This window comes from Emys orbicularis, chromosome 14 (assembly GCF_028017835.1).
Source record: "Emys orbicularis isolate rEmyOrb1 chromosome 14, rEmyOrb1.hap1, whole genome shotgun sequence".
In the NCBI taxonomy this organism is placed as follows: domain Eukaryota; kingdom Metazoa; phylum Chordata; order Testudines; family Emydidae; genus Emys; species Emys orbicularis.
In genome coordinates, this window is record NC_088696.1 from 6,012,536 (window position 1) to 6,034,704 (window position 22,169).

The 22,169-nt window shown below is 46.2% G+C and overlaps 1 protein-coding gene across 1 annotated transcript in view; it reads left to right on the top strand.

Annotated features, from left to right (window-relative positions):
• The first annotated feature begins 8,442 nt into the window (after nucleotides 1-8,442).
• KLHDC4 (kelch domain containing 4) overlaps nucleotides 8,443-22,169 on the top strand; it is a 45,977-nt gene continuing 32,250 nt past the window's right edge. The window contains exons 1-5 of the mRNA XM_065416642.1: nucleotides 8,443-8,563; nucleotides 10,825-10,916; nucleotides 11,993-12,071; nucleotides 14,630-14,728; nucleotides 19,575-19,711. Of these exons, the coding sequence (XP_065272714.1) occupies nucleotides 8,465-8,563; nucleotides 10,825-10,916; nucleotides 11,993-12,071; nucleotides 14,630-14,728; nucleotides 19,575-19,711 (506 nt within the window). The 5' untranslated portion in view covers nucleotides 8,443-8,464. The remainder of the gene's footprint in view (nucleotides 8,564-10,824; nucleotides 10,917-11,992; nucleotides 12,072-14,629; nucleotides 14,729-19,574; nucleotides 19,712-22,169) is intronic.

Below are 22,169 nucleotides of genomic sequence, written 5' to 3' on the forward strand. Positions count from 1 at the left end.
CATACAGTGAAGATTAAATGCCTCTAAAGAAGCGTAGGTAGCCTAGATAGTGGCTCACGAGCCTGATTAATGAAGAACTCGGAGTGATTTCTCTAGGGCCCGTGCAAGTGCACTTCAGTACCTAGCCCTTTCTTTAAGATGTAACAGAAGGTGCATTACAGATATGAGTCTCTTTCTAATATCTGGTTTCTCCCTCTCATTCTGGGAGCTGGTGTACAATGGCTTCTGACAATGGTGTGTTAGAAGGTGTTGTAACGTGAAGACTTGTAGACAGAAATTGTGTGGTTGCTGGGATGAGCTATATATATATTTTTTAATCAGAAGGGGTTTTAAAGCTGACAAATATCGATGTGGCTCAGTAACGGAGCCCTGACCGGTTTAAATAGCACGAACATGGAAGCTGTCGTGAAAATACTCACCACAGGCAGAGACAAATGCACAACTGCAGTCTTTGCGGCAGTTCTTGTACTGCAAACTTAAGTGAACACCGCCCTAGTTTTGGCTACTCGGTAATGAAGCCTGCAGTTGTTGACTTCTGGCATATTAATAACTGCTGTGGTCATTATGTAGCACACTTGCGTTAAAACCATGCTTCTTCTGAAAGTCTCTCTTGCTCTATAGGTGAGCTCACCTTAAGCTAGTAACACCTGCCTTTGAAGTGGAATTGCTGGATTCAGGTGCTTATCACCTTGGAGCCAAGTTCAAATATCGGTGCAATCTGCAGAGATGAAAAGTCATTCCCATCTGACAGCTGTGTTTAATTACTCAGCTGAAATAAGCTGGTGGCCTCCCCCCACTTTTTAGAGGAGGTGTCTGCTTCATGAAAACTGCTCTGTGAAGGCCCCTTTATTGGTCGCCTCAGCTGAAAGGTCAAGGATTAAAAGGGCCATGGACACCCAGGCTGGATGGAGGAGTTTTGCTGCCTTAGACAAACCTAAAACCATGTAACTCTATCTGCAGTCCCCCTTACAAACAATTATCGGGCCTTTTGTTGCCCCTAATTTGCTGCCCTGCGTGAGCAGTTGTTCCACCTTCTCTGCTAGAGATGGTGCCGATGGAAAATGAAACTCCCTGCTCAGCCTTAAGTTAGAGGTGGTCTTTTCAGATTGGAGTGGAGAGATATTGCAGGGGTCATGTGGGGGCCGCACAGGGAAATTTGTATTGGTGTTGCCCATGCAGAACCTGTTATGTGGATAAAGAAAACAGTTCAGACTCTAGGACCTTCCACATGCACTAAATTAATTTTAAAATTAACAAAATATGGCCATTTTGAGGCAGATTAGACTTTTCAGAATTATAGAAATTAGAGGCTCAATTTTCAAATTTTGATGCCAAATGACACTTAAATCCCTTTTTTAGGTACCTAAACACTGAGTTTGGTGCCTCTACTGAAACATCCACATTTGAAAACTGGGCCCACTGGACCCTTACAGTTGGAAAAGACTCTCTGAGTGAACGTATCTGTCTCCCATTTTGTAGACTGGTGTGGAATTCAGCTGGGATTTTATTTCATTATATCTACTGCCTATCTCCAAGTGTCTTGGTCCATCAGTCATCCTAAACTGCTCCATCCTCAGCTACAACCTCCTAAAATGTCTGCAACATCGCTGGGAACCATAAATAATATGTATGTTAAAGCCACTCTGTTTGAATCCTTTTATCGCATTTCAATCTTTCCTCTGAAGTCTAATTTGATTGCAAAACACTAAAAAAGCAATGAAATTACCTTGAAATTGAGAGTTAAAGGGCTTTTGCTGATTCATTAAAGAGGATTTGTGAGCCTAGACACTGACCAATTTGCTAACGGACCTAAATGGGTTTTTTTGTGGGTTACATGCCTGTGAAAAGGTTCATGCTTTTCTCAGTGAAAAAGTCCTTGTTGCTTTAAAACTACGAAAACTTTATTTCAAAGTACAGAAATTATGAGGCAAATGAAATGGCGGCTGTAATGTTGGTGTGAGGCGTTATCAGCCATCAACTGTATAAATCAGTTTGAATGAAACAAACTGCTGTCATTGAATTAGGAGCAGGCCAGCTAGTTGAATTGAGTCGTCTCATCCTGGTTAGCTGGTGCTGGGGGTCCCCTTCTGGATTGTGGGCATATAGGGACAAATCTTGTAGCCTTTATGTAAGCAAAACTCCCCTGGAAGATTTGTCTAGGTTAGGAATTTTTAGAAAGTGCCTAAGGAGCACAAGTTCCATTAACTTGGCCTCATAACTCAGACACTACTGAAAAACCTACCCTACGAGCCTGATTCTGAAAAGCGTGGTCATTAAGAGCTCAGGGCGCTCGGCAACCTGTTGGATCAAGCGCTAATTAAGGCCTGCTGGGTTCAGATGGGGTAAGTTAGGCATGGACTGGGAAAATTACACAGTGTCTTCAGAAATAGAGCCCTTGACACCTGACTCCCTGTCCCCTGCCTTAACCACAAGACTGTCCTACCACCCTGAGGGATAGGGAACCTGATACATTAGAAGAGAGCATCTAAGGTGTGTTATGACGTTACTGCCATTTCACAATGCAAATATTGTAATTAGATCTGAGCGCTTATTGGAACCCTGTCTCCAACCCTAAGCTACCGGAACAATGAGGATTTTCTCCAGCCACATCAGAATAGTGTGGTATTAATCTGCAGGGACTTTGTATTGCTCTGCAGCTGCGTTTGCTGGTTCTCTAGCTCTGCAAGGATATTGTTCTATGTTTATACCAAAAGAAATGACCTTATCCGGGTTCCTAAAAAAAATCTAAGCTTCCCCCACTCATCAGTCCCACATTCACCACTGTTTATTGGCTCTATCATCATCCCCACCTTTCCCTAAAATAAACCCAAGGAAACCCTGATTAGAATGTATTTCTCTTCAATCCACCCATTCAGGTGTGGGACTAGTTTTGTTACTCTCATTGCACCGCCCTGTTGTCAGTCATAAATGACTTACAGTCCTTCTGCTTCCTTTGTGACATCAATTTCTTCCTTGCTACCGGCTCTAGGAAACCTTAATAAGGGAAAATAAGCCAAGTGTTAGCGCACAAATGTGACTTGTGGGGGAAAAAGCTATTGGGTCCCCTCTGATCTTCAGTGCAGTTATGAAAAATGTTACAGGCATGAAGGCTCCATGTGGGTTAGTCTTTGCTTTGCTGATGCAGCAGCGTTTACCATCCCGTTGAATGAACATGTTCCAGACAGTAAAAAATAACAAAGTGAAAGGGCAAGCTCTTGCTACAGGCCAGTCTGGGCCAGGCTGCCAGATATGATAGTACAGAGCGTCTCACATCATAAAAGGAAATTTGCAAACACTGGCAAACTGAAGCCTCTGTAATGTTCCCTGTCAGCAGATTGTCAACCAAACAAAGGCGATGGGGTGGGCATCTATGCAAGGGAACATCTGTGAGTGCATGTCTGTGTCTGGCAGTGTTTGTGTGTGCACATCTGGCTGCCATCTGTGTGTGTATGTTTGAGTATTCGCTTGGCGTGTGTGTGTGTGGAGGTGGGGAGTGTGACTGCTCAAGTATGTGTTTGGGGTGCATGAGAGTGGGCCTGTTTGTGCAAAACACTTATCTCATCCCAAGACAGTTCCAGAGAGCCAGGGCTCTTAGCACAGGAACACTGGAATTCCTGTATCAGAACAGTTTGTCTCCTATCTCCAGATGTGGCCTTTAACAGACTCTTTCAAAGAAGGCAGATCCTATACTGCCACCATCATTATTGCACTTGGAGTTTTGTGCAATGTAATATAACATGGCGGGGAGGGATTTCTCCTTGATCCCCAGCTGGTAGGGTTACCAACTTTCTAATCACACAAAACTGAACACCCTAGCCCCGTCCCTTCCTTGAGGCCCCACCCCTTCCCAGAGGCCCCACCCCCCATTCACTACATTTCCCCTCCCTCTGCGGCTCGCTCTCCCCCACCCTCACTCACTTTCACTGGGCTGGGGCAGGGAGTTGGGATGCGGGAGGGGGTGAGGGCTCCAGCTGGGGGTGCAGGCTCTGGGGTAGGGCTGGGGATGAGGGGTTTGGGGTGCAGGAGGGGGCTCCAGGCTTGGGGGTGGGGACGAGGGATTCGGAGTGTGGGAGAGTGCTACGGGTTGAGGAACGGGGTTGAGGTGTGGGAGGGGTGAGGGCTCTGGGCTGGGGATGAGGGGTTCAGGGTGTGGGAGGGGGCTCTGGGCTGGGGCAGGGGGTTAGGATGCGGGGGGTGTGTGAGGGCTCTGGGATGGGGGTTCAGGCTGTGGGGTGGGGCTAGGGATGAGGGGTTTGGGGTGTAGGAGGGGGCTCCAGGTTTGAGGGGGACTCAGGGCTGGGGCAGGGGACCAAAGCGCGGGCTTACCTCCAGGGGCTCCCAGTCAGCGGAGCAGCGGGGGTGCTAAGGCAGGCTTCCTGCCTGTCCTGGCACCGCAGACTGCACTGTGCCCTGGAAGCGGCCAGCAGCAGGTCCAGCTCCTAGGCGGAGGTACGCAGGTGGCTGCGCGGTGCTCTTGCCTGCAGGCACTGCTCCCCCAGCTCCCATTGGCTGTAAACCGGCCAATGGGAGTGCAGAGCTGGTGCTCGGGGTGGGGGCAGTGTGCGGAGCCCTGTGGCTCCCCTGCCTAGGAGCCAGACGTGTTGGCCGCTTCCGGGACACAGCGCCGTGTCAGAACAAGTAGGGACTAGCCTGCCTTAGCCGGGCAGCACCACCAACTGGACTTCTAATGGTCTGGTCGGCGGTGCTGACCGGAGCCGCCAGAGTCCCTTTTCGACCGGGTGTTCTAGTCAAAAACCGGATACCTGGTCACCCTAGCTTATGCCTTGAAACATGATGACTGATAAAACCATTCAGTTCTTACATAGCATTTTACATTTTCAAAAAACAGTAAGATTTTTTTGTTTATAAACCTGTGTCCTATATGGAATCAGAATAATAGAATCATAGGACTGGAAGGGACCTCGAAAGGTCATCTAGTCCAGTCCCCTGCACTCATGGCAGGACTAAGTATTATCTAGACCATTCCTGACAGGGGTTTGTCTAACCTGCTCTTAAGTTCTCCAATGATGGAGATTCCACAACCTCCCTGGGCAATTTATTCCAGTGTTGAACCATCCTGACAGGTAGAAAGTTTTTCCTAATGTCCAACCTAAACTTCCCTGGCTGCAGTTTAAGCCCATTGTTTCTTGTCCTATCCTCAGAGGTTAAGAAGAACAATTTTTCTCCCTCCTTGTAACAACCTTTTATGTACTTGAAAACTGTTATTATGTCCCCTCTCAGTCTTCTCTTCTCCAGACTAAACAAACCCATTTTTTTCAATCTTCAATCTTAATAATTTTTATCACTCTTCTCTGGACTTTCTCCAATTTGTCCACGTCTTTCCTGAAATGTGGCGCCCAGAACTGGACACAGTACTCCAGTTGAGGCCTAATCAGCGCGGAGTAGAGCGGAAGAATTACTTCTCGTGTCTTACTTACAACACAATATCAGATATAGGAGAGTTTGCACCTTGAATGTTCTACCCACCATAGTTTCCCCTGGAGGGGAATCCGGAGGGGAATCAGGTGCTCCCAGTACAAAAGGAGCAGGTAGTTGAGGTGAAGAGGGGAAGCCCAGGAAACTTCAGCTATGGCTGTAGCTGTTGTAGGGAATAAGAAGGTTCTGCAGGCAGGGCCGGCTCCAGGCACCAGGCAACCAAGCACATGCTTGGGGTGGCTCCTGGTAAGGGGCGGCCAATATTAGGGTGGCGGGGGGCAGCGCGGCGCGGCATTCCGCGGGGGGGGGGGGGCGCTCTGGCGGCGTGGCGCTCGGCGGGGGGGGCGGGCTCCGGCGGCGCGGCGCTCGGCGAGGGGGGCGGCGCGGGGCGCGGCGCTCGGGGCAGGGTTCTGGCGGCGCTCGGCCGGGGCGGGGGGGGGGTGGGCTCCGGCGGCGCGGTGCTCGGCGGGGGGGGCGGCGCGGGGCGCGGCGCTCGGGGGGGGGTTTCCGGCGGCGCGGTGCTTGGCGGGGGGGGCGGCGCGGGGCGCGGCGCTCGGGGGGGGTTCCGGCGGCGCGGCGCTCGGCGGGGGAGGGCCCTCGGGGGGGCGGTGCTTTTTTTTGCTGCTTGGGGCAGCAAAAAAGTTAGAGCCGGCCCTGTCTGCAGGGCCCTGAGTTAACAGGGGGAAAAGCTAAAGAAGTAGGAAAGAGTGAGCAGAGCTCTCCAGGCAGGGTGGCCTGGGAGAGACCCTGTTCAAGCAAGGGAGAGAATGCATGGGCCCCAGGCAGGAAGGCCTGTGAGGAAGAGGAGAAACATTGGGTTGTGGGGACTTAGGAATTGACTTTGTTTTGTGATTGAGTTTTATTTGCCGTTTATTTTGTAGTAATAAGCCTAGTCCCCAAGGAGAGGGGCTTTGTTGACCAAGAAAAAGCCTGAAGTTAAGTCTTTGAATGGCCTAAGAGGGGAAATCGAGGCTGGTTGCCTGTAGAGCAACCTCTGGCTACAAGGGGGCTCTGGGGAGGCAGCTGCCTGTCTTACAAACCTCAAAGATTTAAATACCTCAAGCCTTTCTTCCCTTCAAAAATCTCCCTAAAATGTATTAGGTGAAAGTCTGACTGCAGTGAATTGAGGGGTAAAGCTCCCATTGACTTCAGTGGGGCCCAGATTTCACCCACGGGTTTCTTTCTGAGAGAAAGAAAAGTCATTGTGTCTGAGCTATTGAATGGAGCGATAACCCTTTATGCCAGCTGAAGATTTGCCCCATTCACTCCATCTAAACTCTCCTAAGTTCTCGGTTCACTTTCCTGGTATAAACTTATTGATGACTCATTCTAGCCTTAATTATAACCCTGGCATTTTCAAAACTGCCAGCCAAACATATGTTTAGCAGGATGTGTATTGTCTGCAGCGCTAAAGAATTTTTACGGTTCTCTTCTCGCTCTGTTTTTTTTTAATTTAATATCTTGAAAAAGCTGAGATTCAGATTTTAGGCAGATATTCAAAAAATCTGAATGATCCTGCCGTTTCTAGGGTATGGGCTTAAGTACTTAGCTTATTAGCTGTGTCAGCATTTAGATATAACAGTGATAGGTACTATGGAAAAACACTGGCAGACAGATAGATTAGGCATTGGTGGAAGGCAGCCTGGCCTCACGTTCGTGGAGAGTTTTTTTTACATTTATTTTCAGTGAAAATATAATAATTCTACTTTTTTTCTGGAAGTGAAAAAAAATTACACCAGCATATTTTACAGTGGAACCTAATGAAAAGAAAATCACACCTCCTTGGATTTAAACTCAAACTGATTTTCACAGTGTTCAAAACTGGTTGAATTTAAGAAAATATACTCTCAAAGTCAAAATGATCACTTTTTCCAATTACAGCTTGACGAGATTCTAATGGGGGCTCAATATCAGTGTGAAACACGTAGTTAATAGCAATCCTAATAAGTACTAGTTGGTCCTTATCACCAAAGTGACACTTATAAAGCACTGGAGTATTGCCAACCCCAAGTTTTCAAAAATCATAAGTCAGGTCCCCAAAATCATGAGACTGGCTTAGAAAAAATGAGTTTCTAGCCCTCCTGGTTGTAGAGAACAGCTCAATATATGACCTGAGTGCCCCCTAAAGAAACAGGAAGGCAAATGAAAAGAACCCCACATTTATTATTTTTATCAAATCTCATAATTGTTAAGCAAGTCTAATAATTTGTTGAGGCCTGGCTCATGATTGCTGGATGGTTGGGGTTGGCAAACCACACCTCCTAACATTTCAAGTGGCTAGTGTGGGTCACAGCGCCGCTCAGGTTTGGTCCGTTCACTCCTCCATCTACGGAGAGGCAAACCTGAGTGGTGTTGCGACCCCCCCATGTGCCAGGTCACAACATCACTTGGTTTGGGGGCCCTCTCAACTGGGGTGCCTGGGGCAAACTTTTGCGATCAGTGGTCTTGGAGCTCAAAGCTAGGGCTTCAATTACAGGGGGATTTTTGGGGGGGGGGCCCTTATTACTTTTTGGGGCTACCTGCCTTTTGTCTTTTGTCTCACTACTGTTTAAATTAAAGTAAGCCACTTGACATTCAGGGCCCTCTGACTTTTTTCTGATAATTTGGGCACTGGTCAAAGCAGGCTCACAGTGGGCTAGTGGGTGGGTGAACCGCTGGGTACATTCGGGCGTGCTCAAAGTGACCCCCCTAAATATGGGGTGCTGCTGTACTGTGCACAAGCCTTGGGGATGGCCTCGTCCCTCTCCCTTTGGGACAGGAAGCAACGCCTGTTCCTGGCCGAGCTGCACCATGGCGAGGCAGCAAGCTGGTGTGAGAAGCCATCCAGCCCAGCAGATGGCATTCACAACAGCACTTGGCGAGCCCCTTCCTTTCCACCCCAGGCAGGAAATCACCCCTGCCTGCCTAGGAAGTGATTGTCCTCAGCTGGGCTGCTGCCCCATGTGAACGCTGCAAGAGCAGGGTGCACAGGGCAGCCTGGCCGTGGGGCTCTGAGAAGTGCCCCCTGCAGTAACCCCAGGCTGAAAACATGGGTAAGAAAAGCAAGAAGGAGAAGAAGGTGAAAGGGGCAGAGAAAACAGCTGCTAAGATGGAGAAGAAAGTCTCCAAGAGAGCTAAGAAGGAGGAGGTGAGTGGTGCTGCGGGGGCAGGTCAGGTAGCAAGGGACTGATTCCCCCACCCAACAGAGTGTGCATGCGGCTAACGCCGCAAACACAAACTCACCCTGTGCCATAGCTCCGGGTCTTGACTAACGAAAAGACTTCCCTCCCACATGCTGTTTGATTAGAGCTGTTTTTTTCTGAAGAGCTCACTCCTGCCAGTCTCATCCCGCCCGTGTGTGTGTGAGACTCTTAACCCTTTGGCTTGCAGATGCAATGTATATTCATCCTCCCCAGGGATTTCTCTGAATAGCAAAGCAACTCACAGAAGTGAAATTCAAAACAGAGCCGTCGCATTTCTTCTCCTTCTGTCTGGGCTCTGTTCCCTATAACATGAGCTTCACAAGCCATGCCTAAGGGGAACGTTTCTCTTGAAAGTTAAGCATGTGTTTAAGTGTTTCACTAGACAACCCTTCCTTTTCAAACAATGCAGTTGGCTTATTTGGAAGGGAGATATGCTGGTGTTGAGAGGTACAGATGGTTTTCCCCATATGGGTCTGGCCAGACTGAAGATTGGCCAATTTGAAGATTTGCCACTTTACCTAGTATTTGTATAATTTCTCAAATGGCAGTCTCAAATCTTGACCCTCATTGGTGCAAAACGTAGAATATTTATTCTGTAGTGGTAATGTTTCAGTTGTATGGGCAGTTGTCTTATTGGCCTGCCTGGTGGCAAAAACAAGAAAGGGATTGTGTGAAATCTATTTTATTTATGGTTGAGCTAGATCAAGTGATTCTCAACTTTTATAATTTCATTTTTGTTTATTGTTTTATGGGGGGGTGTTAGAAGTGTAATTTGTATGATAGGAGAAGGGTTGAATCTCTGCTTCATATCTTTCATACTGTGACAGTTTGAAAATGTGTACCTATTCTGTTGAGTATAATTGTTAATTCAAAAAATGCTGTACTAATAAACTAAAACTTATAGCCTGGACTGGGCTAGAGGGCTCAGCACTGGCAGAATTGAGCCCCGCACAAGGGGTGGGGGCAAACGGGAACTAGTAGAATGAAATTAAGACCGGACATTTGGAAGAACATACTGACAGATCTATTAGGCTGTGGACTGCTTTCTCAAGGAAGCTAGTGTAAACCCCATTGCTTTGAGACATTTAAACCTAATTGGATGAAAGCTAGAAAATTTACTGTAGGGAACAATCTTTCATTTTCCCCATCTCCAATTTGTATGATTCCGTGAGCTTTAAAAATCCTAGAAACATTTCTATTGCTCTTAAAAAAAAAAAAAAAAAAAAAAAAAAATTGACAAATTCTATTTAAAAAAAAATTAAATTTGACCTCAGACAGTGTCCCTTTACTCCCAGCCACCCTGCTGCTGCAGAATGAGAAAGTTTAAACTAATTGATTCAAGTGTCTTACCCAGCGATCGCAAGTATAGCAAAAAAAAAGAAAGTTGGACCAAGAAAGAATGAACAGTCCTAGTACTGTTAGGACACATGGATGGTTATAACTTTCCAACTCTTATCTAAAGAGGGAGTGGGGAAGAGATTTTCTTTGACTCTTGCATAATTCGGGGGCTTTGGGGTTGTGTGTTCTGTTTTTTAATTTACAGAAACTGAAGGAGAATAAAAGATAACACATGAAGTTGTCTCTCCAGATGAAGTATAAATTTGAAATAGAAAACACATTTATCTTTAAAAAGCAACAGAGGGTCCTGTGGCACCTTTAAGACTAACAGAGGTATTGGAGCATAAGCTTTCGTGGGTGAATGCCCACTTCATCAGACGCAAGCTTTTTACAGATTCAGACTAACACGGCTACCCCTCTGATACTTGACATTTATCTTTGTACTTGCACAGGAGTCAGGCCAAGAAAGAACAGTGGGTTTTAACATCTGTCCGATTATATTTGCACATCAGTTACACAAATGCTGAAACAGCTGCCCTGTGCTAAGACTTGGGTTTCAACTACCAGTTGTGCTACAGAATTGCTCACCAGCAAAGGTGAAACACCTCTGTAGGGGTAGGAACTGTGCACTAATCATGGCATTGTGTTACAATCTGCTTACAAATTCAGAAATATACAGTAGTGGAGACCAGCCCTTAGTGTAGGATGAAAAAATATATAACCTTGATAACTCATAGTTTAATGAGGTGAATCTAATCAAATTTAAGGAAAATAGGAAAATCGAACTAGTGGCTAGTGTAGGTTTTCATGGTATGTGGATGACAATATGTGCCAAGAAACTCATGCCTGACTGGCTGTTTACTTTCAGGAGGATCTTGAAGCCCTGATAGCAGAATTCCAGACATTAGATGCTAAAAAGACCCAGATAATTGAGACAGCCTGTCCCCCACCCTCACCAAGGTAAGAGATCACCTGGAACCTTGACTGTTGTTATCCAGCAAGTGGTGGTATCAATGAAACTTGTTTAAGTTCTATCCTGAGAGTGGAGGATGTAGTATCAGGCTAAAATGCTTTTATGGAAGGATAAAAATGTATAGGGCATTCAGTCCTCGGAGCATCAAAGGGACCAGCAACACCTCTCTGCTAACAGCTACTTTTTAATCTTCCCTTCAGCCTGCTAAAAAGAGCCAAAGTGGGGAATCTTATCAAAGCTGGTGGTTCGATCTGAGGGCTTTGGGCGGTATAACATAGATGAATGAAGGGGAACCTTGTGACTTGGGCTGGAAAGCTGAGGGCACGCTACCGGTAAAATTGTTATGAGAATGCCTTGTGAGATGCAAGATACAGTGGGCTAGTGGCCGGAGCACAGGACCGGTATCCTGGCACTGCAAGGTTCTAGTCCTGTAGCTGCCACTGATTCAGTGTCTTGAACGACAGTTGACCTTTCTGTATGTGTTTCCCCTCTGTAAGGAGGAGGTAATGATACTCGCCTACCTCACAAAGATGTTGGGAGGATCAGTTAACAATGAGCTTCTTTGAGTTCTGATCCCATGAAGTGCTAGATGCTGTCAACTCCTGTTACATACAGGGGGTGGTGGAACCTTAAGCGAACAGCGGTATCTATGGAAGAATGATGCAGATAACTTAAAATGAGACAGCCCAATTAGAGTCATAGCTGTGTGCCATGACAAAGCTAATCTTTGCTCCTTATCCATCAGCATTAAAATTAAAATCATGTCAAAGGCCGTGGTTAATGACAATGTAATGTGTGTTCCTAAAATAGGAGAGGATTTCAGATTAGCCTTTCTGGAAGTTTCCAAAAAGTTAATTTCTTCAGAAAGTTTTTGGTTTGGAAATAAAAAAAGATATCAGAAACTTGTAGCTGTGTGGGTGATGGAGAGGCAGTTTGGCCTGGAGGGGAGAAGTGCTAGTGCTTGTTAAATTATGCATCCAGAACTGTAGTGAGTAGCCTCTGAGCTGAGTTACAAATGGTTCTGTTATGTGCTGATGTCTGCCCATCTCTCTTTCTGACGTAGGCTGAATGCCTCCTTGTCTGCTCATCCCGAGAGAGATGAATTGATCCTTTTTGGAGGTGAATATTTCAATGGCCAAAAAGTAAAGTATTCTTCCATTTATCTATCCTTCCCCCTCCCTCCCCATTGCCTTGACTGTAATTTGTATGGGTTTCATCTGGAGCAAAAATTCAAAGCGGAGGTCATAAAATATGCATTTTTCCCAGAATGAGAGCAAAATAGCCTTTAATTCCATGCTAATACTGTCTCACACCTGAACTGAGCTGTGTCAGCAGGATCAAGGAGCACTGGGGTCCATTAAGGGGTCAGAGTGATTGCACAAGCATCAATATTGCAGGGCATCATAATTTCTCTAGACTTGATATGGACCATTTTTGCCCCTCGTCTTTGGTTCCTGTTGTACTGTGTGTTTGCCCCACCGTGAAAGTGAGATGCTTCTGTTAGCCCAGAAGGGGTAAGCACTGGTGGTCCCTCAACAGCTTCTGCCTGCAAATCTTGCACTGATTTACCATATTCCTGGAGGCGGGAAGCTCCTTGTGATTCCTGGAAGCTCAAGTCTGTTTATAGTCATCGGGCTTTGATTCAGCACTACCCTAGCCTGCGCTGGCTGTTAACAAGTTCCACTCGCGTCAGTCATTTCCCCTTGCTTTCAGTCTATTCTAGCTGAGCACCGCCTTTATAGTACTCATCAGAACGGCCATACTGGGTGAGACCAAAGGTCGCTCTAGCCCAGTATCCTGTCTTCCGACAGTGGCCAGTGCCAGATGCTTCAGAGGGAATGAACAGAACAGGGCAAATAACGAGTGATCCATCCCCTGTCATCCACTCCCAGCTTCTGGTAATCAGAGGTCCAGGGACACCCAGAGCATGGTGCTCCATCCCTGCCCATCCTGGCTAATAGCCATTGATGGACCTATCCTCCAGGAACTTATCTAGTTCTTTTTTGAACCCTGTGATAGTTTTGGACTTCACAACATCCTCTGACAATGAGTTCCACAGGTTGACTGTGCATTGTGTGAAGAAATACTTCCTTATCTTTGTTTTAAACCTGCTGCCTATTAATTTCATTGGGTGACCCCTAGTTCTTGTGTTATGTGAAGGAGTAAATAACGCTTCCTTTTTTATTTTTCTCGACACCAGTCAAGATTTTAAAGACCTCTATCATATCCCCTCTTAGTCTTCTCTTTTCCAAGCTGAAAAGTCCCAGTCTTTTTAATCTCTCCTCATATGGAAGCTGTTCCGTACCCCTAATATTTTTGTTGCCCTTCTCTATACCTTTTCCAATTCTAATATATCTTTTTAGAGATGGGGCGACCAGATCTCCACACAGTATTCAAGGTGTGGGCGTACCAGGGATTTATATAAAGGCATTAGGATATTTTTTGTCTTATTAGCTATCCCTTTCCTAATGGTTCCTAACATTTGGTTAGTTTTTTTGACTGCTGCTGCACATTGAACGGATGTTTTCAGAGAATTATTCACAGTGACTCCAAGATCTCCTTCATGAGCAATAACAGCTAATTTAGATCCCATCATTTTGTATGTATAGTTGCGATTATGTTTTCCAGAGTGCATTACCTTGCATTTATCAACATTGAATTTCATCTGCCATTTTGTTGCCTAGTCACCCAGTTCTGTGAGATTCCTTTGTAACTCTTTTCAGTTTGCTTTGGACTTAACTATCTTGAGTAATTGTGTATCATCTGCAAATTTTGCCACCTCACTGTTTACCCCTTTTTTTCAGATCATTTATGAATATGTTGAACAGCACTGGTCCCAGTACAGACCTCCGGGGGACACCACTGTTTACCTCTCTCCATTCTGAAAATTGACCATTTATTCCTCCCCTTTGTTTTCTATCTTTTAACTGGTTACAGATCCATGGGAGAACCTTCCCTCTTATCCCAGGACTGCTTACTTTGCATAAGAGCCTTTGGTGAGGCACCTTGTCAAAAGCTTGCTGAAAGTCCAAGTGGATCTACCCACTGGATCACCCTTGTCCCCATGTTTGTTGACCCCTTATCATGGGCAGCCTTAGGCTGTGCAGCTGTGTTGGGCTCCATCTTTCAGGAGCTTCACATCTCAAACATGCACCCAATCCACCAGCCAGGGAGCCATCCCTGATTTTCCCCACAGTGGTATCATTTTACCCAGGCACCAGCAGGTTGTGCTGCAGACTGACTTCCCTAAGTAGTGTCCTTGGCTTAGAAAGCTGTTCCTCATCCGCACCTCCTGGCTTCTTGGCCCATGTAAGCTGTGTGTAGGTCAGCAGTGACAACAGAGCCTCAGACTGCTGGTGGAGGCTCTTTGCCTTCTGAGGTGACAGCAGGTAGGGAGATGGTGGGTGGACCGTCTCACAAATGGGGTGGGAACAGGATGGTTCCATACGCGTATTGCTTTGCATAGAGCCCTGCAAGCCATAAACCCAATCTTGCCTATGGCACTCTGATCCCCTAGCATGAGAGCAGAGTGACGCCATGGACCCAGCAGGCTGGTCTTGTCTTGTTCTTGCTTAATAGAAAAGGACTGTTGCATTCCTTCAATGTCTGGTAGAGGCAGGTTGAGAATTTGACACGCTTCTGTTAGGTAAAGTTAAATGGCGAGCTCTGTTGATCCCCATTTTCCTTTTCCCTCCCACAGACGTTCCTGTATAATGAACTGTACATTTACAACATCCGGAAGAACAGCTGGAGTAAAGTAGATATCCCAAATCCTCCTCCCAGGCGCTGTGCACATCAGGTAAAGCACTTAACCTCCCAGGCAACAGAACAGCACTTAGAATTACTCTTGACGTTGTATTTCAAGATGCTATGGTAATAGACAGCTGTGTTTCCAAGGGGTTATGACTTCTTAGTATCCTAGTCACAATGCGATGCCAACATTGTGATCAAGCTGTGGCTCATTGTACTGAGAAATTAGAGGGTTGATCCTTCACTGTGACTTAAATGAATCAACCTGTACCATAGAATCTCTATGGCTAAAAATTCTGTGTTTGAATAATAAGAGTATAGCAGTAGCAATATGCTACTGACCACCTGACCGGCATGGTGATGGTGATTGTCACCTCTCTGGGGCAGAGACCCACGTCTCTCTCCCTCCTGACCAGGGGGTTTTAAGGCTGTACAGCTCCCTGCCTTTCACTGTGATATTCCCAGCAAGCCAGACTGCTGAAAATGGCCAGTCCTTGCTTTGTCTTCGAGGGCTAGGACCAGTGTATTGCTTGCAGTTTACAAGTGACCACACAGCTCCTTCTAATGCTACGGTAACAGCAAAGCCTTTCCAACCCTTCCGCAAGAGTTGTGGCCCCCTTGGGCAGAAAGTCCTGTGTGTTTGCTGGATCAGGAAGAAGAGCCCCAAGTCAGTTTAAACTCAGGCTGTTTATCCAAAAATTCTTTCTTTGTCCTTTGGTCTCTGAAGAATCCAGTTGGACTGAGTACACGCCTTCAGCACCACCCATGGTTTTGGTTCCTGGAGGAGCTGTGGCAGCCCTCCCCCATGGAGTAGGACACAGTCGAACATAAACCGTGCAATTAATACAGTGGACCCCAAAGATACTTAAACTTAATTCAGTAAAGTCTCCCAAGGATGTAGCAGGAAGCTGTCATATCTGTCACACCCAATTTCCCCATATTCCGCAGTGGCAACTGATGCCTATGCAGAGGAAATTATTCTGTAATTTCCGAGATACTCCACCCAGCAGGCTTCTGTTGTTCCTTCGAGGATGTGCAGCCCTTCACCTCTGTGTTACCAGCTCAAGTTAGGTGAGGGAGCAGTTCGGTCTTTCTCTCCTCTGATGCATTTGCCAATACGGTTGCTTGTCAGTGCCAGTTGTGGAGGTGGTTTTTATTATGCAAACAGCTGTGCCCTGGGAACTAGGCTGAGCCCTCTCCCAACTCATTTTACACTGGCCAGTTGTATTGGCTGCCTGCTGGAGAGGGTGGATCTTGGTGCAGGAGGGAATCTGGCCCAGTAGGTATAAAAAGTTGCCTTAGGAACACGTTATTTGTCACACCGTATCAGAACACTGTTCCCTCAACCTGCAGTAACATACAGAGACAGTTGTCCAGTGACGTGCATGCTCTGGGGTGGGGATCCAACTGTCATTTACCCTTGTGACAGCAAACCTAAACTGCAGACTTGCTCCACGTCGTCCATGTCTGTCCTCTGGTACTTTTAAATTCTCCTAGTTAAGCGTGATGATGCTGACTAAAGCCCCAATCCTCTGCTTATGCTGCCTGAGTAACCTCTTCGCAGACCCCCCCACTAATTTCAGTAGGGGGCTGCTGGTGTGGTTCACAGTGCAGAACTGGGGGCGTAGGTGTGGGACGATTAGCATGGGTTGGGGTTTTTTATAGTGATTAGAAAAGTAATAGATTTTTTTCTCTTCTAACCCAGCCTCCTCTGATGTTCTCTTCCCCCTGTTGGTAAAGACAGAATCACCATGACACTCTGATACAGCACAAGTGGTCTAGGGGTGGGGGTGGGAGGGGGGCTTTTAAATGAATACTACTTGGTTGGTTTAAAGCCCCCAAGGTTGCTTAATAAAACCTTGCACTTCTGTAGCGCCCTTCAGCTGGATCTCAAAGTGCTTTTCAAGCTAGGTAAAGGGTCTGCAATGTCACTGAAATGCATCCACTGCTATGGTGGGACAGTTTTTTACATGTGCAGAGCAGTTTAGGACAGGAAGTGAAAACAATATGGAATTCAGACAGGAGCAGTGTAACTGCTCTGTATGAAATGTGGGCAGGACACCAGGGTAAATACCTGATTTATCAAAACAAACAAACCCAAACAAACAAGGGATCTCTGATTGCCACAAGAGGTCAGGACCTTGGCTGTGTCTCTCAACTGAAAGACAGCGGCACAGTACCACTGGCATCATGCTGGCATGTTGGACCAGGTATTATTATTTGTAATATAGAATCACCTAGGAGCTCCAGTCTTGGACCAGAAGCCTTTGGTGCTAGGTGCTATGCGAACACAGAAGAAAATGATAGTCCCTGTCCCCAAATGCTTAGAATCTCAGCATAAGAGAAGAGACAACAGATGGAGACACACCGACCTAGGGGAGAATACAAGGAAACCATGAGGCAAGATTGGTCAGCATGACAGGCTGTGGGCTCAGCAGGCCAGCAGCCTAAACTATTGTCAAATTTCTGTTAGGTTTCACAGCAGACTCAGCTACTGATTCTGAAGGAACAGCTCCACTTGCTGAATTGGCAACTCCGTTTCCCGCAGTGCCTGGGTTCCTGATTCAAGTCTTGACCTAGTCCAACTTTGCATAGCTTGTAAAATTCTTATTATTTAATATTTATATTACTGTAGTGCCCAAAGGCTCCAATCAGGATCAGGCCCCTTAGTGCTGGTTGCGGTACTAATATAGAGGTAGACTCGATCCTTGCCTCAAGAGTTTGTGATGAATTACAACACCAGGGGAAAGAGCTGCAAGGAAACAGGATTCTAAAACACTGATTCATTTCCCATTGTGCACTGTGATGAGTACCCTAGCATTTTCTGTAGGCAGAAGTGTGACCCTAGAAGGAAGATTGATATCAGTCTTTAGGTTTCTTGGAAGTTTCCTTTCACATTTAATGATCCTATCTGCAAATGCTCACTCCTAAGTGTGGTAGTACTTACTACGGTGAGTCGTCCCAGTAACTTCAAAGGGACTACTCAGCATAGTAAGTACTACGCCCAGGAGTAAGTGCTTGCAGGATCGGGCCCTTTGTTTTCCCAGAATCTTTACACTAGACAGACAGAAAGCTGTTTGTAGCGAATTATATTTACACAACTTCAAAATCTCCTAAGAAAAATCTTAAAATAGATGTTGAGTGACACCTATAGGTAAGGTATTGGAGTATTTAAGGTTGTATATTCCAGATGGTAGATGTGACAAGTATTAACTAATGAGTACATAAAATTGTTAATCAGACACAGGCAGGCAAAGCATTTACGTTTCCAAATGGGCTAGGATCTAAAATGCATCGTTCATGTGTGTGGTATTAATCATGGTTACGAGTTGCTGCATTTTTGATAAACCACAACATAAGTCTGGGAAAGTAACTTCAAATAATAATTTTAAATAGGCATGGAATATGATGTCATAGAACGAATGCATTAAATTGCCAGAAGTTACGGTTTTCTTTTGTTAAAAGTAACAGGAGTACTTGTGGCACCTTAGAGACTAACAAATTTATTAGAGCATAAGCTTTCGTGGGCTACAACCCACTTCTTCGGATGCATTTGTTAAAAGGAGATCCTTTTTGCTAATACAAGCACTGCTAATCCTGGCCGTTTGAAGTGCTAGTGTCCAGCAGGTGGCACTGTAATAATTAAATCTTACTACCAGGCTGCCTACCAGGGAATTGCAACAGACAACTAACTGCTCGTGTCATTTTTTGTTTTAATTTTACCTGGAGCACTTTGCGGTGTATTTTCTGTTTGATATTTAATTACTGTTACAGGGAGAAAATTCAGCAAAGTTAACTGACTAGTCTCTTGCCTTCACTGCAACTTTGTTTGTAAAGCATGTCCCTCATTAGCTAGCAGTTAGAGTAAACAGAAGTGCGTCTCTGGATCATCTGTGCATATCTGCAGCCTGGTTTGTTAGCTTCAGCCTCTGACACAGAATCTCCCCTTGGCATGACATCCTGCTGTTCCACCTTACAGTCGATAGGCTTTGGGTGAGAACGGCCACAAACAAATGCTACCAAGTATTTGTGAAGCTGGGATCTTGGCTTTGTAATTGATTTGGAGCCATATCTTCAAAGTGGTGCACACAATGACATACATGCTTTTGTACTTGCCCAACTTCTGTTTGCAAATACCAGATCCCCATGGAAATCATGTGTTTGCACAAGCAGATAGCCAGTTAGGTATCTACATTACAACATACTTTCCTGCAAATCCATGATTTTCATATGCATTGTCTCTCTGCGAGTATAAATTAGGCTCATGCCCAAATCTTGGGAGACCGAGAACAAGGAATTGAGCCTGGATCTCCCAAGTCTTGGCTGATTCTTAGGCCGCTGGACCATCTTTCCTGTCATGGTTGTTCCTCTCATGAGGTTGCCTGCCCTTTTGTGGCACGTTATCTACATGTAAGAAGGCAGGAACTTCCCCCTTTCTGTATGCCACTGTGTCTTCCCCAGACAGCCAGAGTTGTCTATGGGATGCATGGCTACAGCTGAACGATCGGAGAGTTGCTGCCAGACTCCAGTCTTTGGCATGATAGTCTTCTAGAGAGCTTCCCCTCTTGCTGGTGGGAGAGACTTTAAACATTTCTTTTGAAAGATAAATCCCAATGAATTTTCCCAGGGTGAGCCAGATTAACAGATCTGGCAGCATGATGCTGCAGTGAAGGGTGCACCAGAAATCCACCGCAGACAATGAGCAATTTTGAATTTAATCTCCAGATTTCTCGTCCTTCCATCCCGTAAGAGCTACCGTAGCCAAGCAATGCCGCAACAGTTGCTGCTATTTGTCTGTCATATTCCAGAAGCAGCTGCATGTTTGACTGACTAAATTCCTGAGCCCCTGACTTTTTAAAGGCTATATGACATGTTCTTTCTCTCTCTCCCGGCAGGTTGCAGTGGTGCCCCAGGGTGGTGGACAGCTATGGGTATTCGGTGGAGAGTTTGCTTCTCCTGACGGAGAGCAGTTTTACCACTACAAGGATCTCTGGGTCCTGCATTTGGCCACCAAGACTTGGGAGCAAATCAAGTAAGTGAGATGTCCTGAAATTAACCCTGTTGACTGCATTTGCTCAGGCCCGGTTTGGTCCCTTGTGTGGCTGCGTGATTTTCAAGCTGTCTTCAGGTCTATCTTTGTGGGCTCTGATTATTTCTCATGGTGCATGTGCTAGAAAAGGTGGAGATGCACTGTGACTCCCAGGGGGCCTGCAGCCAGGAATCAATGGAAAATAAGAGACACGCTCTCAGTGGGCAAAACTGTAGCCCTTTGTTATTGAACAAGTTCTGCAGCACAGCTGTTTTTCTGCATTGTCGTTTTCTGCCATGACCAGCACTGTCTTGTGTGGCTTATTCTCCCCTCCCACTCTGGACAGCGACAGCTATCCTATTTTAATGCAATTCCCTTTCATTGCTCCATCCGTCTAGGCTCTTGGAGAGGCCTTGCCTTGGTTTTGAGTTCTGGTTTAAAAACATGTTTAAATATCTGGCCGCAGAGCAAAGCTCTTGCACACCATTAGCAATCACTGTCCCAGAGAGGTCCAGTGGTGGAATAGCTGAGGTCTTTTGCATATCAGCACCTCCCTGCACTTTGGCTGCTAGCTTTTGTGTTAGCTTTTATGCATTTACAAGAGAGGATGAAGGTGTCTTTGAGGATAAGGTGATGGACTGAGGTACAGCAGCTCTGGGTTCAATCCTTGGCTCTACTACTGACCCTCTCTGTGACCCGGAGCAAGTCACTTAATATCTCTTTGTCTCAGTTCCCCATCTGTAAAATGGGGATAATAATCCTTACTGTGTCTGTCTTGTCTGCTTTGAGTGTGAGATCCTCAGGGCAAGGACTATCTCTTACAGTATCTTTGCACGTATAGTAGGACAGTGGTCAGGGGATTAAGCCACAGGACTGGGAATCAGGAGACTTTGTTTCTCTCCTGATTTTGCAGCTGACTTGCTGGATGACCGTCCTTGTTTTTCCCCATCTGTAAAATGGGGGTAAGAATACTTCCCTGCTTCCCAAGAGGATGTCAGAGGCCTAAGTTGCTAGTATTAATGTAGCCCTTTGAAACCCTGGGATGGAAGGTGCGTGACATGCAGAGGCTGTCAGTGACAATGCAAAGAAACGGTTATGGGGGATTCCTGGCATGGGCTTCAGACATTTGACCACTCGATCAGAATCCAAGTGATTCTCATTTTCAACAGCCCACTGGAGGCTGAGAGGGAGTTCGTTAACTTTCAGACTGCTAGCACCTAGTGCTAGCGCCTGGACGCCAGACTTGCTCTAATTAGTTCTGGACCTGGAGGTGTCAGTCTAACAACAGACATAGTTTATCATGCGAAGGGGACGTGCAGTTTACTCCAATGAATTACTTCGTTAATTTGCTGGGAGTCATTGTTGAGCTAAATCCTCAAAAATGGTGATATTTTCTCAGGGGAAAGTATAAAAAACTAGTTATGATGGTCATTGGGGTCCCTGCAAACTGATCTACCTATTTTGCTCATATGAGTTTGGAAAAATCTGTGCAAATGCATTGCTCTGCAGGTGACCTCCCCCCTCTCCCTCTCCCTTCTTCCTTCCCCCACCCCCCAAAAATATCCAGGTGCTTCTGAGAGTTACTATTCTGGTAGGATGAAGTCTCTGGCAGGAGAGGAGGTACCTAGCATGAGCTTCTGCACACTGCTGAGACGGATTTAAAGTTTGCATTTCATTAGGGGCCCAGTCCTGCCAGATGTACGTACCCTCAATTCTCATTGACTTCAGAAGGTCCTCAGCATCTTGCTGGGTCAGACCCTTCTCCCGTATGGACTTGACCTTTGATGCTTAGCTCTTGAGGTGCCGTGGGATTTGTTAGATATTCCAGCCCCACAGTGACAAACCCATGTGCATTGTACAATGGAAAGAGATCTTGGTTTCAAACTTCCAGTGCATGGTTATGATCAACAAACATGGCAAGCGGGGGAATATAGTTTTTGCATAACGATAAATACATTTCCCTTGAAGTCAATGGGAGTTGAGGGCACTCAGCACTGTGTAGGATTGGGCCCGTATTGAAATACCAGCTTTCAGGGTTAATGAGCAGAAGGACTAGGTACCTCTTCTTGCTGGGAGAGCATGATACCTCCCCCATGAAACATTGCCACATAAGAACAGAACAACTGGTCAGACCATGGTCTGTCTTGCCCAGTTTCCTGTCTCTGTGGCCTGTATTCGTGCTTCAGGGGGAGTGTACAGATCAGGGACATTTGGAGTGATCACCCCAAGTGACCCCAAGCATGGGCTTGCATCCCTGACCATCCTGGCTAATAGCCATTGATGAACCTGTGCTCCATGAACTTGTCCAGTTCTCTTTAGAACCCAGTTGTACTTTGGGCCATCACACCATCCCATGGCAATGAGTGCCACAGGTTAGCTGTGCGTTGTGTGGAAAAGTACTTCCTCTTGTTTGTAGATGTACTTCCTCTCGTTGGTTGCTTGTGGTGATGCCTGGCTGCAA